We start from the raw sequence: 19,686 nt of genomic DNA, 5'->3' as shown, positions 1-19,686 counted from the left end.
TTTGATAAAGTAAGCATGCTTTTTCTCCCACTTGTAAGTTCACTGAGTTGTGTTTGCTTGAATGTCAGATTCATAATCTGTTTTAGAATATTAATTCATTTTAATTAAGTACCTGTCTGACTTATGTTTGAATGTTTCCTCATATCCAAACTTACATAATTACATTTAATGTTATACATAATTAACCAATGACAGTAGTAGTGGTCACAGATATACTACTCAAGATGGTCTGTATTGGGAGATGTATTAGGAGAAATCAATTATAAAATATACAGTTTAACAGAAATGTAGATTCTATGTGCAAAGTGTGAAGATTTGAGTGAAAAAATATAATTATGTTATTTTCAAGTTTTCATATGTGTGAAAACATGGTTTTTATTTTTCTGAAAAATACAAACATTTAAAAAAAAATATATATATATATATATGTATATATATTCAAAATCTGACCCCTCCAGGGATTTTATAAAGATGTCCAAGAGGCCCATAGAGATGAAAGTTTCAAAGTTGCTTTGGTGAGTGAAAAAAAACATTGAAAATGTCGAATTTACTTCTTCTAAATGCTAGCTCTACTCCTTCAATATTACTTTAAAGTCTTTAAGTTCAACTTCCCTACTGAGAGAGAGCTGATCTTCAGAGTTCAAACTATTTGATGTGATTTTCCCTGCAAAATAACTCTAGATCTCTTGCCTCAGAGGAAACCAGTTGCTCTGGATAATGGTGGATATGAGCGTGAGGGAACTCTTGTCCTAAAGTTGTGTGGGCAAAGGAACCACGCACAGTCAGTGCCTCAGAACAGAGCATTTATCCAAAAAGACCGACCTGGGGTTGGTTCCTCTGCTCACACTTGTGCTTTTTTACCACCGTGTTCTAGTTTCCATGTTCTGTCTTCTTTTGTCCTTTTCTCTAGTTTTATAATGAAAGATAATTTTGAAACTCCCTCCCAACTAGCTTTTTCGCAGGCACAACTATCTAAAACAGCTGTGGTGGCTTTTTTTTTTTTTTCTCCTCATAATTTATGCAGTCAGTCTTTAATCATACTTGAGCTGATATATCACCCCTCATTTACTTGTTCTCTCTCAGGCTAATGCCGTTCATTCTGTGGACCTTTTCCTGGGCCAGTAGAAGTCAGTTGATGTAGGAAAAGCATAATGAGTAGTTTGAAAATTTTCAGGTCTATGAAATTTTGACTGTGAAACTCTTGAAAGTTCACAATATTAATGATTTTCATTAAACCTCTCTCTTCTTTGCAAGACTCTTTATTGAGGGATAGTTACATGCTAAGTTGGTACAAATGTATTTATTAAAACTCCATCATTAATTTTGAAAATTTATAAAACATTTAAACAAGTAAGCTTATCACGACCTACTTTTCCTGTGCATTGTGAAAGGAAATAGTATAAGAAACTCTTATTAAATCATTAAACAAATGAGAATAAATAATTGATCCTAGCAAATGAAGAGTTTCATAAAGAGCCAAAAAATAGATAAGGCAATCAAAAATGATTCTAAAACTCATTTTGGCCTTTTTTTGAAATGGCAGGGATTTTTATTTATGCCTACCTGCTCTACCTGTTCATTTGTTCTGGTTACTAATGTTATTATCTTTTAGTCCGTCATAATTTTTCTTTTTCTATGAAGGAGTCTTTTGTTTTGCTCCTAGGCTTGAATCACCCACCAGGTCCTTGATAATGGAAGCTCCACGAGGGGTGCAGGTGAGCGCTGCTGCAGGAGACTTCAGGGCCACCTGCAGGAAGGAGCTGCATTTGCAGTCTACAGAAGGGGAGGTGAGTCCCCAGGGCCCGAGACTAGCCCTTTACTGCTGAGCTGTGCTTCTCAGAGTATATGCATATTACTCTAGGTGACTGATTCCTGAGAGCTTAAACGATGGAATTATAATACTTCCTGAACACAAAAATTTGGTAAATCTGGTATTATTTTCTTAAAACAAGGCATCATTTATTTTCTATGGAAAGATAACCATTCATGAGTCAATTATAAGTGCGCCATCTAAATTCCTGTAGTTTCAGAATTGGCAGATAAACATAATGAGTATCAAGAGAATGAAGGCAGTCTTTGTTTTTCTTTTTTCTATTCTTTTTTTTGGGGGGGGGGTCTTCCCAAAGTACTTTGGGTGTTTATTTCTGTAAAAATGGTTCCTGTATTTCTTCTGAAAGAAAAATGAAACAAAAGCTATTTTACTATTTAGCTCAATTGTTATTCCCTAGATAAGGAGATAAATACATGCTAACATTTTTCTCCCAGGTTACTTTATTTCCTCCAAGAATCTCCTGTCAGTCTGTTGTCATTCTCTTGAAGATCATTCCCTTTCCCTCACTGTCTGCTGTAAAGAACATTTCGTCTTCCATCTGCCAGTCTGGCACTGGAATGCCGTAGACACACATTCATTTCATGTACCTTGTTATATACATTGTGATTATTTGCCAGCAGAATGACATTTTTTGTCAGTTCTGGAAATTTCTCCACGTTGGGTCTTCTCCTATTACCGCTCCCCCTTTCCTCTATGGCCCTTTTTTGAAACTCTGAAGAAACACATAGCGTTTCTTCCATTCCCTTACCCTCCAGGTATCTTAACTTCTCCTTCCGAGTTTCTATTTCTCTGTCTCCCTGTGCCTTACTCTGTTGTTATTCATATCTACATGCCCAGGTTCCTTTTCAGTATCTAATCATGTATTTAAATGCCTCTATTGAGCTTTTAATAATTAGGGGTGCCTGAGTCTCTGAGTCAGTTAAAGCGTCTGCCTTTGGCTCGGGTCATGGTCCCAGAGTCCTGGGATCGAGCCCCATGTTGGGCTCCCTGCTCAGCAAGGAGTCTCCTTGTCCCTCTCCCTCTGCCCACAACCCCACCCTCACTCATGCTCTCTCTCTCTCTTCTAAAATACATAAAATATCCAAAAAATAAAATAATTTTAATAGTTATGTTGTTCATTTTTAGGGTTCTCATTTGTAATTTTTTTTAATCTGCCTGGACATCTTGGTGGTCGCTCTTTTGCTTGCTTCTTTTTAATTCTATTTTAATTATTTCAAATCTTTATACAGAGTATATATTGTGTATTTTTTTGCTACAATTCCCAAAGTACTTTAAAGTCTAAATCTGTTGCATTGCTGTTTCTACCAATTAAGTCCCTTAGTATTTTCTTCCTTCTCGTGCTTATTTTATTATGAGCTTATAAAGGTCAAGTTGAGAAGAAAAGGAATGGGAGAATAACTTGAGAAATATGCTCTGGAGCATTTTATAGGTCTTCAGATGTAAAGACGAGGGCAGAAATCAATAGAATCGAAGGAGGACATTCCTTTCTTACCTTTATACCATTATTTCAGTTGTTGATTCAAGATGAATTTTAATTGTATATTTTACTTCCTTTTTTTATAAACAAACCTACTGGCAGGACCATATTAGCATCTTAGTGGATATTACAACTTAAATGACCTAGAAATACACTTTGTAATATTTTAAAAGTATGTCCGTCTTACCTTTCAATCTTTCTTTCTGCTGCAATTACAGAATACAATACTTTCTCTACCACAGCAAGATGGAAATCTTTCTTAAATATCTTGCATCCTTTTTAAGGAGTTGCTTTTATCATGCTAATCATTTCATTCTAATTATTCATAATGAATCATCCCCTAATAAATATTGGTGGTTATTAATCTCTGTTCTGTTCCTATTTATGCACCACTTTACTTACAATCTTTTATTCAGTGTATCAGCAGAATGAATCCTTGGATTCAATTACAGGTTAGCATTTAATTGTGAATTGAATATTATGCTATAAATAAATCATAGCCTGAGATTTTCAGCTGTGGCCATTTTTTTATATTAATATCATAAAGACACAGAAAAGCAGAGCACTTTATATCAGAATAAAATAACATGTAATTTTCCTAGGAAAAAATGAAGTGATATGAAATCTTTCTCTTTGCTTCACTGACTATGCTGCAGAAAAGCCAGACTGATCATTTACTAAACAAAATAGAGGTAAAGTACCTCCCTTAGGCTGTTTTTAAAGTAGCTAGGATCAGAACAAACGTGGTTTTGAGGTAACAAAGTAACAAACAAAATGCCAAAGAATGAAATTGCACGCTTTAGTCATTTCAGACGTAGTGTAGCAAGGAATCTCAAACTCGGCTCTGAAAGTAACCCAAATCATAATATAGGTAGAACACTTTGAAAAAAGAAAAGTGTTACAACAGCACATGAGAGGAGGCAATAATGCAATAACATATATGTTACAAGATCACAGAGAAAGAGGAAAACAATTTTTTTATTTTGCAGATCAACTGAGATTGGCTCTCACAGTGAAAGGCCTGATTTCAAAGGGTGAGAAAGAGATAAGTGAATTCTTGGTGCAGAGAGGACCGTGGGCCATGACTTAAAGGCTCCGGCGTGAGAATCGGAGTTCCAGGAAGAGTTTTAGAACAAATGGATTCTATGATTATAGGGCAATATAGAATAGAAATATCACTTTTAGAATTGGGAACTTGAATAGTATCACAGTAACTGTCTTAGCAGAACAGAAAGTGATATGAGCAAGTCTGTCAGTTACCAGACTCAGGTCCTTAGACCCAGCAGTGGTAGAGACGAGACTAGACCCCAAATGTAGAAGCACAGGCAAGGCTTTCTTGGGGCTCATGCCCCAGCACCAGGAGTGAGTGGGTGAGAAGCATGAAGGAAAGAACCCTCAGGCCTGCTCTCCAAGGAGAGGTCAGGTGGAATATTTTTTAAAGGAACTTCAGTGAGAAAAGTGTGCCCTGTAGGCAGGGAGAGATGGGGGTTCATTAGCTCCTGAGTACTCACAGGCCCTGCTGCTTGGCTAACTCTCCACCCCGGGCATGGTTTTCAGTATTCTAATGAGAGAAAAAGTCCATGAAGGTCCAGTGCTGGGGTCCGTCCTGGTGCAGACTGGGCTTGCTCCTTAGCTGGTGCTCTGCTCTGCAAGGAAAGTGCTCACAGTCACTGAGAGTTCTGCGAGAGGAGTGATGAGAGCCAGCACGCAGCAAGTTATCCAGGTGCACAGGGGCTTGTTCCCAAGGTCCCTGACTATCTCATTTCCCCCCTGAGAAGTTTCATCCTCCTTAATCTTAAAGAGAAGGGGCTACAGTTCTCATCTTCTGAAACTGCTTCCTGCTGAGTGGGGGCTCTGTCCCTCTCCTCCCCTGGAGGTAGGAAAATCTCACGCTCACTGTTCCATGCACTCAGAGGGCCTTGGGTCTTCCTGTAGTGGTAGAGGTTGGAATCCTCCTGCCACCATTAGCTTGACTTGGAATTGTTGGAACTTGAAAGACACAGACTTATACTAACAGGTTAACAGATGGGGACCAAAAATAATAGCCACCAATCATCCCAGGAAAGGGAAAAAAAAAAAAAACAGAAACAAACAAACAGCAACAACAACAAAACCAAGAGGGATTGGGGAGGGCACTTTTGATTGTTGACCAGATATAGTTAGGATCTGTCCCTTGGTTGTACTAATGCAGGCAGGATGGGTTTTGTTAATAATAGCATAGGCTCTTCCATGTTCAGCAAGCAGTCAGGTAGTTAATAAGAGGTATTTCTGTGAAAACAAAAGGAAACACAGGCTGATGGTTCGAGCAAATTATAAACCCAGTGTCTGAGTCCAGACTGTTGCCAGGGAGAAGATTTCTAGATATCAAGCCTCAGAGGACCTTTAGAGCAGGGGCAGGCCACAGCGATCCGACGGATTTCTCTGATTTATAGTTCAAATTCTCCCATGATCTTCTGAGGGGCCCCTAGAGCAACAGACATGAGAATTGTCTGTACATGAGCTACCATGACAATTCCTCTAGAATTTACTTCAAGTTTTCTAACTCTGGTCCTATCTGCAGAGCTTCAGGAAAAAGGACAGTTTTACTCCTTCATGAGCCCAAGACAAGAAAATGCAAGAAGACTGAAAGCCCTAGTTTGGAGAGACTTAGCCAGATATTTGAGGAAACCAGAAGAATTCTGGATCCAGCCCAGTCGTATAGGCAAATGACAAACACTTAAAAGATAATTAATCAGAACTAGAATCTAACGTGCACAAAGGGCATGTTATTGAAACACAATTTTCTCTCTAAAATCACCCTCATTTTCATCAAACATAGCCAGATGAAGACAAATTTATTTGTAAAATAAGTCTAATTTTAACAAACTTCACTTAATTATTTATGTAAGTACAATAAGAACAGCGATTGACCACGTAAGTTCTCTTTAATCTGCATTGCTGGGACTTTTGTAAGGGATTTTAGGTTGAACTTTTTTAATAGCCTCTCGAGGCCAGAAGCCAAGCCAGATACTTGTCATTAGATTTGCCTGCAATACCTGTAGATTTGGGTGACTTTTTCTTAAGTTTTCCAACAGATCCTTAGGTTCCTGCACCCCAAGAAGTGACCCCCTTTACTCAACTGGGAACTCTATAAGCAAGGAACCAGGCCAACAATTCAGAGGGGCTCTATCAGTTCCATAAAGTCAAACTTAGCTCCTTGAAGTTATCTGGTCATGTCTGAGTCTATGCATGACTCTCTCAAATATGACATTCTGGACTAAGCCTTGGTAATATAACCAATGTTTCCAATGGTGTCCTGTTACAAGGAGAACAGATTCTTACTGAACTTATATAAACAATTACAATTGCCATGAAAGAATGCTCACTGCGAGTTTCTGAATTCTGAAGGGTTCAGGAGGGGAGAAAACAAATGCCTCAAATTGTTCAGAAAGTAATATTTTATCAAATTTCTATAAGTCGCAGATATCATAAGATAACACGTTTCCTTAAATCTGGAAGAGCAACATTAGAGAACCAACATTGTTTCAGAAAGAGTCATAAAAACTATAATCATCTTTTTCAATTTATTTAATTCCACATTAGTAATTTTTTTTCCAGCAGTTCCAGAAATTCTTACCTAGTTTAGTTTCATGATGTTAAGGGTATCAAAAACCTGTACTTGTCAGAAGTTCTTATCATGAATCTCTTTGAAATTGAAACGCATTTTGTAAGAGCATCAGAATAATAACTGTAAATGACAAAAGACTCAAAAACGGACATGGTTAAAGATCTGATCAGAGTTCATTATCATGTAGTTGGCAAGGAAATCCAGTTATTTCTGACACACACTTTAATATTTGGAATGCCAAGTGATGACCTTTTACCAGGACATATTAAAATTTTAGGGATTTCATATAATTTCTAGAACAGTTATAGCATTGACCCACAGTATAACCTAAGAAAGTTTATTATCATTTGTTTGGTAATGCTTACTTTGTCACCTAACATACCAAATAAGTACAATGAGTCAAAAAGACTTTGCTTAGAATTTGAATTTTGGGGAAGCTTGTTAAAAACCTCAGAAACTTCTAAAGCACGTGTTTCAATACAATCATAGATTATGATAGATCTTCATATTTAATTATTTAACTAAGGTGAAAAAGATTCCAGAGGCAAATACATAGGATTATACAGTAGTTAGCAAAACTTAGCTCCCTTAATACTGAGATTTTGTTTTCTTAAGTGATCAAAGATCTGGTAAAAAAAAAAAAAAAAAAAAAAAAAGACACATTCAGAAACCTTGTTTTTCTGGGCAAATAAAGGGAAAAAAAAACTTTGTAATTTCTTATCAAGAGCAGACCAACAAAGCAAAAAAACCTTGTCTCGTTAACAGAAAAAAACAAGTTTTATTTGTATACCAGTGTACTTATAAAGCATATCTATTCTAATCTTAGTCCTGACCACCTATAAAATTCTTTTCCAAAGATTCCCTATAAACCTTTACAACTTTCTTTTTCATTCAGATTTTGTCCTAAGCCTTCTCTCTCTAAATAACTAATATCATTTTAGGAAAAAATTACTTTCTTCCCTCAACAAAAATATATTTTCATTCCTTACACCTTTTCAAACATATTTCCTACGTTTTTTACATACGGACTGGTTTTCCTATTTCTGGCAGGCTCAATTACATGTATCAGAATTTTAAATTAGAAGAATTCAATTTCTAATAAAACCAAGTAGTAAGCAACTGTGAACTGTTACACCAGAATTCTTTAGATTGGAAATTTACGAATACCTTCATAATTTTTAAAAAACATGTGCTTTTTTGTTATAGTACAATCTTTCAATATAGCATAAAACTTGTTTACTAAAAGACCGGATTTATCTTTAGTTTTTCTGTAATAAGCCAAAAGCATATAAATCTATATTTAAATAATTGATGTTTTAATATTTTGCCTTATTTGGAAAAGACTCAGATATCCAAAGAACTTAGCCCAATATATTATTTAACCTAGCAAAGCTTTCAAGTCTTACATTACCGAAGATTCTGTAAGCAATAAACCTTTTCATTTACTTGTTCTTATGAAAACTTCATGAGACAAACTTAAACATTATTTTAAGTCATTTTTTGCTGACAAAGTGCAACAGATACCATATAAATTTAATAAATTCAGGTAGAATGAAAGCTGTTGATACCTCCACAAGACAAGTCTGTTGTAATTAAGCAACCTTGAATTTGGTATTAACCGAATCTGCTGCACCTGTGTCCACTAAAAAGTCAATCCCTTTGATCCCCTCTGTCACATTCACTTGGTGCTCTTGCCTGGAAATCTGAAGTGGGTGGTTTAGTCTGGGAGGTCTTGGGCTCCTTCCTGCCGACTTGGGAGTGCTCTGGTCCTGCCATGAAGAGGTAGCCCAATAGCGAGGTACTCTCTTTTCTCCCAGAGAGCAAGGGTGCTAGGAGCAGGAGCCAGTGGTGCTGGTTGCACCAGGGATGGTGCGGGAGCCAGCTGCCTGAATGGCCTGGGTGGTGGGGGCAGCAACAGGAAGAGGGGGAAAGAGAGACAGAGGGGGCAGGGGACCCACTGGCAAGACCAGAGACAGATTTTAATGTTTGGACCATTATTCCTCCATCTCAGTCTCTTGTCTCTCCCCATCTGCAAGACTGGTATTTTTCTCCAGGTGCCCTTCAGCCCCGGAAGGGGGTTGGTCAGGCATCAGTTCCGGTGTTTGTGCCTGGGGAGCTGGATTTAGGTTTTCCAGTGGCAGCCTATCTTTCTCCTCCTTTTTCTCATTATTCTGATGATTGGAAAGGGAGTCAGGTGTCTGAGATTTCTGTTCCTCTTTACTTCTCTGGACCATCAGTTGGGTCCTTTCTGGTGAAGCATCTTTGTTACGGAGTAACATAAAGACCTGGAAATAGGGAACGTCATCCTAGATCATGTGAGCTTGAAAACCAGTTGGGTTAGTTTTTCTTTTTCTGAGTTTGAAAATGCCCAGGATTTACAAGTGCTTGCCTTTAAACCAACTACATAGAGCTCCTTAACAAATGAATTTCAGCAATTATCATCCAGACGTAGAGAAAATATCTCACATTTATCACACGTATGGACACGTATACACACAAACAAGATGCAAACAAAATCTAGCCTTTGTCTCAGTAATATTAGTGGAGGAAGCATTAAAAACCCGATTTCTAAGGACCCCCTCTTTCATGAAAACAAATCTAATTGCAAGATAGCCTCATAATTTGTGGGCCAATTAATTATTTATTTTCCAATTAGAATATGCTAGGTTTATGCAAAAACAGCCAAAGCCGCAGAAACAAACCAGAAGAAGCCCAGAGTACCTCTGTGAGCAATGCCTTCCTCCACAGAAGTTGGGGGCTTCACTGATTGCACCAAACAGCTTCATAGTTTTGGGTTGTTGTGTTACAGGCAGCTTTTTCTAATTCTCTATGCAAGAAAACTAATTTAGACATGCCAAAAGAGCCCCATCGGGGCCGGTTGAGACTCAGGTTATCCTTAAATTTTTTCTACCTAAACAACATTAACAGTAATCCCCAACAGCCCAAATAAAAGCAAGGCCATCAACTCAAACTGAGGGGGTTTGCTCATCAGGAGTTCTCTTCGACACATCTGTGAGGTGCTGGGAAGTCAGAGGGCCGGAGAGGGTGGGTGCTGGTCCTGAGCTCCAAGTTCTGGAGAACCCCCAGGAGTTCTCAGCCCTGCTGCTCTGACATCCTGTCAGCCAACCATAGACCAAGAAAAGTTGATGCAAAAGGAACGAACTCTTAAAAAAAAAAAAAAAAAAAAAACTTAAAAGGAAAGGGGCACTTGAGTGGCTCAATTAAGTGTCTGCTTTGGGTTCAGGTCATGATCCCAGGGTCCTGGAATTGAGCCCCATGTTGGGTGCCCTGCTCAGCAGGGAGTCTGCTTCTCTCTCTCCCTCTGCTGCTTCTCCTGCTTGTGTCCTCTCTCTCTCTCTCTGTCAAATAGATAAACTCTTTAAAAAAAGAGAAAGGAAATTGTTTATTTCAGCTCAAGTGAGGACAGCTATTCAGGATACTGTGTCCTCCCAAAGAAGAGAGTGCTTGTAGGGAAGGAATGTTTGCTGCAGGGTTAACAGAGAACATTACAGATCATGAGACAAAGGACCCTTCAGACCGTGGTGGGCTTCACTTAAGCTTCTAGTATGTGTGAGGCTGCATGGCTTTGGTCTCATGGGCTCTCGGGGAGGCTTTACTCTTTGTTTGGAATATTCCTTTTTAGTTAATTTCAAGTGAAGCAGATTGAAGTCCACAATTATTCTCCCCCCAGATGAGTACACAGAAAACAGAAATAAAGAGGTTTCCAAACAAGGTTACAGAACAGGGACTTTGGGCGCGAGTCGGAGAAGAAAGGTGGTGAGAGAAGCGAGAGAACAAAGAAAAATAAGCCCAAATACAGACTCTAACCCCTCCAAAGAGGGACTCTAGCCTCTTACCAGGATGGTCAGTCCTGGCTAGAATCTACCAAAGTCATTGTAAGGGACCTAAGATGGAGTCCCGTTTGCCGAAGGTACCTGATGCAAAGCAAAGAACCGGCGCCTGCTCCAGTGGGAGACTTAAACCCTGCCAAATCCCATGGGTGGCTTCAGCCCCCACCTGCAGGATCTGCAGGGCCCCGCCCCCCTCCGAGGGGGGAGCTCTGGTGCAGTCAGCACACTGAGATGTTGCCCTTTGGTTCCAGGAAGAAGACCAGGGGACCAAGCAAAGAGCACTAACATGAGACAGAAAAGAAAATTCTGAGAGAAGGAATGGGAAAAGATAGTTGTTTTGAGGAATGGGATGGTCAGTGACGACAAACGGAAGCTGAAGCCCACAGTCCCCGTGACTCTAGAACAAAGAGGTCCCGGCCACCCCTCAGTCACTGGTAGAGGTCACGGAGTCTGGCAGCCCCAGTTCTGCTGGGTCCTGTCTGTTCATGGTCGCCAAATGTTACCTCACTCAGGTCCTTTGACCCCGCAGTGGTAGAGATGAGACTAGACCCCAAATGTAAAAGCACAGGCAAAGCTTTCTTGGGGCTCATGCCCCAGCATGGGGGCGGGGGGCAGCACAAAGGAAAGAACGCTCAGGCCTACTCTCCAAGGAGAGGTCAGGTGGAATATTTTTTAAAGGAACTTCAGCGGGAAAAGGGTGCCCTATAGGCAGGGAGAGGTGGGGGGGTCATTAGCCCCTGAGTGCTCACAGGCCCTGCAGCTTGGCTAACTCTCCACCCCTGGGCATGGTTTTTAGTATTCTCATGAGGGGAAAAAGTCAGTGAAAGTGAGGTACTGGGGTCCGACTTGTTGAAGACTGGTTTGCCCTGGACTGGGCTTGTTTCTTAGCTGGTGCCTTGCTCCGCCAGGAAAGCCATGATGGCCATCAGGCAGTGGGGAGTTTTCCAAGTGCACAGAGGCTTGTCCCCAGGGTCCCTGACTGTCGCATGTCTAGGCTGCAGAAACCTGGCAAAGCCGGGTTGGAAAGAATCAAAATGCAACACCTCTTCTTACCTCATGATTTCTTTTTCTAGCTCAAGCCAAGAAAATATCTTTTTAAAAAAGTTCATTTAAATAAAATTATAAAAATAATATATATTATATTATATTTATAAAATATTATATTATAAAAATAAAAATTATCTATTAATAAAACATACTTCCCTTCTATGGCTGAGGGTATGGTATGGATCCAGGAAGCTTGGGAATTACTGTCCCACAGCTGCGTACTGTGGGGAGTAGCCCCCAATGGAGAGCAGAGCTGGAAGGCGCTGTTGTGGCCACACACCTGCTTCAAGTGAGGCCCAAGTCCTTCAGGGATCACTCTGTTGATGAGGCCCTCACAGCTGCGCTTGTCTTAACCAGCAGCCAGCTGCTTGCCTGACATGTACAAAACCTGCCCCTCTCCACAGCTCTTCAGGAGAGCAACCGGCAGGGAGAGAGGACCAGTTGTGTAGCTATATCCACAGCGCAGTGGCATTGTGTCACCAAGCTGCACCAAAGCACCAGGGCTGACCAGTAACAGCTCTTGCTGTGTGGACTAGTAAGAACCCTTCCCAGTAGCCTACGCTCATTTAATTCACCCCACGGTGAGCCTCCCCACCACTTTCCATTTACACTCTTTGTCGTCTACATCTCAAGGTTTCTTGGACGAAACACCAGCTCCTACATTTCCGCAGCATGATTGCATCTTGGAGCATGCAGACCTAACGCCCACTGTCCCAGAGCTTGCCCCGTAGTGTTTTTGGCATTTATGAGGTCGGGGGTTCCTGCTCTCTGCAAGCATGCTAGTTCCTAAAAAGGTGTGTGTTGGGGGGTGGGGGCACCTGGGTGTCCGGTAAAGCCTCTGACTTTGGCTCCCGTCATCCTCTCCCTGTCCTGCCCAGAGATTCCCTGCTTAGCAAGGAGTCTGCTTGCCCCTTTGCTTCGGCCCCTCCCCCCTGCATGTGTTCTCTGTGCCTCAAATAAAATCTAGAAAAAACAAATCAAAAGTAAGGGACACTGGGTAAGCTGTGAAAGTTCCTCTCTTTTTTCTTTTCTTTTTTTTTTTTTTTAAGCTTTTATCCTTTCACTTGAGAGATGGTAAGAGAGAATATGAGAAGGGGTAGGGGAGAGGGAGAAGCAGGTTCCCTGCTCAGCTGGGAGCCTGCCCTGATGCAGGGCTGGATACCAAGACCCTGGGATCATAACCTAAACCAAAGGCAGATGTTTGACTGACTGAGCCACCCAGGTGCCCCGAGAGTGTCTCTTAAACTCAACCAGTAGAGAAGTTATTCATCCCCCTGTTCCTATGAATAAGTGAAAGAGCCCAGAGTGTGTAATGGTTGGTGTTATCCTCCCTGATGTCCCTCAACAAGGAGGAGACACAGAGCCAGGAGAAATGATGCCCAGCCTCGGTACCTGAAAATATGTCCTTTCCTTTTGCTTAGTTTTGCGAACTTCCAACTTCCCTATTCAGAAAAAAAATAAGTCTCCTTTAAAAAAATAAGAATAGAAACACTTTCTCTTTGCTTTCCCATCACTTAACCCAGAAGGAACTACAGAGTGACAAATTTTAACATTTGACACCTGAAAACAATTTTAATCACACTTTCTTAACTTTGAATATTGTTGGTAAATTCAAGCATCCATTTACTTTGTTATCTAGTCATGTATTCAACAACCATATACATTAGGAGGAAGCTGTATGTGCAGGGTTAAACACTGCAAAGTTATTAAAAAAAAAAAATTCAGGTATGATTCCACCTTCAAGGAAGATCTAATTTGCTAGAGAAAGGAAGATACAAATAGGACTGTAAAATAACATCAAATGATGAGCAAAATTAGGGATTCATAAGTTCCTATGGGCAAACCAATAAGAGTCCATCTTGGAGCATCAGGGAAAAGTTAGGGAGGGTGAAATGGATGAACTAGTCTCTCCTAGAGGGGGACCTTGGTGCTGGACAGGGGAGAGACCTGTCCGTGGCGAAAGAAGAACATTGTTTCACGCAACATACACTCCTACAATTTTATGCACGGCTGTGAACCAGACAGCTGTAGATCTTACTTGCAAGGGAGAGAAACAAATAATAAATGAAGGAATACATACTTAATACAATGTTAGGAAGGGGTTGGTACTATAGAGAAAAGTAAAGCCGTCAAAGAGCAATTAATGAATTAGTGCTCTTCCCATAGAGTGGTTAAGAAAACCTTTTTTTTTTTTTTTAGAAGATGACCTTTTAGCAGGGATCTGAAACCTCTAAATCTGAAATATACATGTCTATGGCATATGCATTATATTTCTATCTTATTTGAAACATTCAATAGATTCCTGTGTTTCAAAAATTTAATAAGAATAAAGGAGTTTGCTTTTAAAAAATAACAAATATATAAAAGAAAAAAGCAGAAATCTCCATCCCTCCCATGGTTTCTAGCTACTCAGCGAATAACCTGTGTCTGTATCTGGAGAAAACTTGTAAATATCATCTGGAGAAAACATTGTAAATGTTTGGAGAAACATTTACACTTGTAAATTGTAGACTGGAGAAAAGCTATTTCAGGCTAAAGAAATCGGGAGTAAAGAAGCCCAGAAGCCAGAGTTCCTTTGGTAAGTTTGAGAAAATGCAAGAGCTAGAGAAAGGAGAAGAATCCCAGGAAATTGTTACAGAGGCCAGATCATGGAGGGCTGGTGGGCCACGGGAAGGGGTCCAGATTCATGCAAAGCGTGGTGAGAGGTTGTTAGGAAATTTTGAGCCCTGGGATGATCTGATCTTATCTCTGTTTTTAGAAGCTCACTAAGCAGTATACAAAACCGGCTGTAAGAGAACAAAAAGGACAGCTGGCAGGCTAGTCAGGGGGCTATGGTACGAGTCCCAGTGAGAAAGGAATAGGACTTGAATGAGGGCAAATATGTAGAAAAAATGGAGTAATCTCGGATTCTCCTTTTGAGTTAAGAAGTTATTAGCTACGTAACAATAGAATGAAGAAATACCTAGAGAAAGTTGTTTCTTTGTTCATTCAGATTCATGATTTCAGTTTTCTTTGGAACTTTTCTCTTGCATGTCAAAACCATCTGACCGGGTACAGGGTGGCTCAGTGGGTTAAGCCACTGCCTTCGGATCAGGTCATGATCTCGGCGTCCTGGGATCGAGTCCCGGATTGGGCTCTCTGCTCAGTGGGGAGCCTGCTTTCCTCTCTCTCTCTCTCTCTGCCTTCCTCTCTGCCTGCTTGTGATCTCTCTCTCTCTGTCAAATAAATAAATAAATTAAAAAAAAAACCAAAAAACGTCTGATCACCGTCCCTAAAAGTGTTAAGTCCATGTTTGGAATAATGAAGTCATGTTGCAAATTCAAAAATCTAACAAAGTAAGTGTAGCGTACAAGTAATATGTTTCATGGAGACTTCAAACCTGATGATATCTAATAATTGTTAATGATGCAAATTATCTACGTGGCTTATCCTTTAAACTGTCAAGGTGACTTTATGACTTTTTAAAAATTAGACCGTTGAGTAACTTTTTTTAAGAAGTTGTCCATCCCTTCAGTAATGGCCTATCCACAAGCACCCCGATTTCTTTGTATCTTCTTTAGACGAGGCATGATTAAGAAGTTAAATGGAGAGACTCCGTCAAACTCATTTAATTTTCTGTGGTGTTGGAATAAGTGTGTTGGCCCCTTAAGCAGATCGTGCAATATTGCTTTTCAGATCGAGGGCTTTCTGTCCAAATGCACCACGTCTCAAAGGAGAGGATAGCTGCTGAGCTTTGGGGCTGTACCCAAATTGGAATGTAATGTTTGTTCAACAAAGCATGGCAGCTAAACCAATAGAATTGTTTGTTGTTTAGTCTTTCTTATTAGACCACGTTGTAAAGCTCCGAGGAATGTCAAATGCTAAAATGAATTAAAGCGCATTTTCTTCTCCCCTCCTAGATATTTCTGAATGCAGAAAAAATCCGGCTGGGGAATCTACCGACGGGCTCTTCCTCCTCCTCCTCGCCGAGCTCCTCAAATTCCCGGCAGACCGTGTACGAACTGTGCGTCTGCCCCAACGGCAAACTTTACCTTTCTCCAGCAGGAGTAGGCTCCACCTGTCAGTCCAGTAGCAACATCTGCTTGTGGAGCTGAAGTGACCGATTCCTCCTCACACCAGAATAGCCTTTTGTTCCTGTCCGTCTGCTTCACAGTCCCGCTCGGTTTCCCTTGTGATCAGTCCAGAGCTGCTTCAAATGGTCCACAGAGCAACTTCTTCCAGTGCAAGCAAGGGTTCGCCGCCACCTTCTCTCGTGATTTCCCGTCCTGCTCGAGGCAGAGTGTGGTGACAGGACAGTGGAAAAATCGTCTTCAGCGGGAAAACTGGATCATAACTTTTGCTCAAAAGGGAGAAAAACATAGGTGCCTTTGCTACATGAAGTGAAGCACAGTTTTAGATTTTTGCAGGACCCGGAGATGAACCGCATATACATACATTAATTACATAGATGAAATTCCCAGTATCCAATGGCAAGATGAGATGGTTGACCCTGTCAGAAAACTAATTCTACAGCCTGAAAGCACAATTTTCCAATCGGTTTTTTTTTTTTTTTGGATGTAAACTTTTATCCCCGAATTTTAAAATTTTCAAGCATTAGATGATGCTTGCTTTGCTAAAAATTAAATTCAATACATGATTTTTAACAAAACGAAACAAGACAGAATTCCACCCTGAGTTTTGTTTCTTTGAATTCAGTGTGTTGTTACTCTTTGTCTACTAAGTCTAGAATTTTGTACATTAGGTAATTTTGAAAGCACTCAGCAATATAATCTTTACAGAATTAACAGAACACCATTATCCTGTCATTTGTCCGATCTGAATGGCCTTATATAGTATTTACTTGCTTTTTGCATGTGACGTATTTGCTTTTAACGAAACATCTAATTTATTGCAATATAAGATAGGATTAAGAGGGGCATACCGATGGTGTGGAATCCATAGTTTTTTTGTTTGTTTTGTTTTGTTTTTAATTCACATGCTATCATTTCCATGAGGTTCTCATAGTACAACTTTCTGTTGGCTCCATTCACTTTCTATTTGACTCTGACTGCTAAAATTCAAACATATCCGCGAAATAAATAAATTACTAATGTGATGCATTTTGCCGAGAATGGATTCACTTTCCATTGGAATATAATCTTCAGAATTATATCTATGTATTTTTTTTATTGGAGGTCAAGATTTAAGGATGGTAGAAAATAAATTACAAATCCCTGCTTACACAGTAAAAAATATAAATGTTAACAAATATTGACTATGTGTTTGCTCCACTAGATTCCTATTTTCAGGAATTTGGTCCTATTTCCTTTCAGCTATTAATACTTAGTTACCTTGATTAGACTGTTAAGCTACCCAGCTACCCTGGCATCAGAAATCATAGCTCCTTCCATTCTCTACTGCTAATATTTTGTAAATTAGCACTAGTAACTCCAGAATAATATAGATTCGTGTATCACAACAACACTCCTTAACTTGAATTCTTGAAACTTAGAGAATCCAAGAATGTAAAATTGAATTAAATATTTCCTATTATGGGAAGATGACTTGATTACTCTAAGGTAAGTCCTTAATTTTCACCTGTCAGTCACTTACTTTCCCCTATGCTCATTATTGCAGGTATATGGAAGCTTCATTTTGGGGGCCCATGAACATAGAACCTTTAAAATTCAGGCCTCTGTAGCATAGAGCAAAGTGGGAGATGGGAACTTGTTGGAGTAATTTGTCGAAAGTAGGAAAATTAGATAATGCAAGGAACAAAGTGAACCATTTGGCCAGAATTATCTTGTTTAGATAACCTAACATTGAATGCTTGGAAAAGCTCCATTTTACTAAAACACATTCTGTATCCACCAAAAAGTCCAAAAGCTAGTGCAGTTTTATCACTTTTAAAATAGAACTTGTCTTGTGTTTGCGGGTTATCATAGAAAACTTAAATAACTATTGGAGTAAGAATTTATATGCAGTTGCTTAAAACCTCCTATCATAATGTAAGTGTTCAATTTATTTAAGTTGGAACATTAGAATTTAATGAGAAATTCTCACATTGGTTTAGCAAAGTACACAAAGTATAACACAAGAAATTTTGAGAAATTATGGGTGCTAATCACTGTTATGGACCTTTTACGAAAACACTGTGTATTAATTTGAGACATATTCAAGTTCTAAACATCCCTAAATTAAAACAATTAGAAAGGTTTTTTTAGTCAAATGGAAACAATTTTTTTGATTAGTAATTAGCACCCTTTCTAATCTCCGCTCTGTCTTCTACTAATCAGTGAGCTGATTTAGGCAGTCTGGGAATATCTCCAGACTCCTGGTTTACTCCACTATACAACAAAAGTATGGGCTCTACTGGTCTCTTGAGAACTCTAACATGTTCTAATTCCAAGAGCAAAAATTCTAGGTGATGGAAGGGTCCACTAAATTTTAAATCCTGTGTCGTAAGAGGAGAAAAGCCAAGAGAGAGGAGACAAACGCCATAAAATCCAATTCTGGTGAGGGGCTGTCAATTTCAAGTTCAAATATGTTCTGAAATGCTAGACACAATTCGAAAGAAATATATGTTAAGAGATTTAGACTATGTCTAAATGATGTAAAATATCTTTGATTTAGTAGAAATAGTGATACAGGTGCCTCTGCTATCCAACACTGGGCAGCTGGTTGAAATTACTAGGCTGGCTATTTTAAATTCCTTAGAATCTAGATATAGACTCAGCCTCAGAGTTGGAGCTTCTGTTGAAGGCACGGAAGATTGCTCCTAAAAGTCCTTCATTTCCTCATAAACGAAGGTTTGGTTCTCTCCTACTACAGAGTTCCCTTAACTGTAGACTGTGAACCAGATTCATCGTCTGTTTCTCCAGTGGTATTTTTCTGTTACAACCTATATAAATAGAGTGCAGTTTACGCAGATGCAAATTTCATCTTTCCTAATTTAACTAAAAAAAAAAAAAAAATTCCTTTGGGTGTAATACATGGACCTTAAACTTTGTATTGAGTTCAGCTGGAGAAGGCAGGAAAGGAAGAAGGGAGAAAGTCAAGCAAACCCACAGGCAAAAGGGATAAAAGGAAGGAAAGGGATTGACCATATTCCTAGCATGTACATTTTTAGCTGGGGATGAAAAAACAAAGTATCTGAGTTCTGTTTCTGGGGGGTTAAAGGAGAGAAGCAAAGAAGACACATTATCCCTCATGCTTTTAGAATATTTAAATGAGACACTCTCAAAAAAATACTTCCAAATTTCCTTTTTTCACTCAACATCTCCAAAATTTCTACCCTGTATTTCTTGGTCCTATTTTTTTTCTTATTAGGAACCACAAGCTTTCTAATTTAGTACTTAATTATTTATTGAAGTGTTCAAGATAATTTTTACTTCAGATTTGATATTATCAGGAAATCTTAGATTTCAGTACCCCAAATCTCTGAAAATGTATCCTGGAGTTTCATTTCTAGTTCTGTGCCTACCTACTCATGTGACCTTAAGAAATATACTTCCTTATCTTGACCACAGTTTACTTACCGGTGAGAGGGGTACAGCAAACTAGAAGTTTCCTCTAGTTTTCATCTCTAAAATTTCACTGATTTCGCTTAAGAAGAGACTCAGCACTCTTGAGTTCAGTAGCTTAGTCTGAATTAGCATTACTGATCTCCTTCTATACCTTAACCTGTTTCTTGTTGGAATGTTGAAATGCACATCTTTCTGGCATCCTGCTCCTTACTCCTTTTTTCTATATTCTTTCTTGTTCTTACTATGTGAACATTAATGTCCCTTTCATAAATAATATGTCACTGACAGGCTTCAGGAATATGGTTGACATTTTAAAAAGAAAAGGATGTATTTGGGTCTTATTGAAAAGAACTGCTTGGGAAATTAAT

At 39.3% G+C, this 19,686-nt stretch overlaps 1 protein-coding gene across 1 annotated transcript in view; it reads left to right on the top strand.

The window, feature by feature from the left end:
- Positions 1 to 16,042, top strand: part of SGCZ (sarcoglycan zeta) — a 1,078,905-nt gene extending 1,062,863 nt beyond the window's left edge. Inside the window, exons 7-8 of the mRNA XM_032843404.1 lie at positions 1,664 to 1,787; positions 15,713 to 16,042. Coding sequence (XP_032699295.1) covers positions 1,664 to 1,787; positions 15,713 to 15,907 — 319 coding nt within the window. The 3' untranslated portion in view covers positions 15,908 to 16,042. The remainder of the gene's footprint in view (positions 1 to 1,663; positions 1,788 to 15,712) is intronic.
- Positions 16,043 to 19,686: the final 3,644 nt, after the last annotated feature.

Source organism: Lontra canadensis, unplaced genomic scaffold (genome assembly GCF_010015895.1).
Source record: "Lontra canadensis isolate GAN:19392208 unplaced genomic scaffold, GSC_riverotter_1.0 scaffold139, whole genome shotgun sequence".
Lineage (NCBI taxonomy): Eukaryota > Metazoa > Chordata > Mammalia > Carnivora > Mustelidae > Lontra > Lontra canadensis.
Note: the sequence above shows the minus strand (reverse complement) of the source record. Positions and strands in the feature narration are given on the sequence as shown.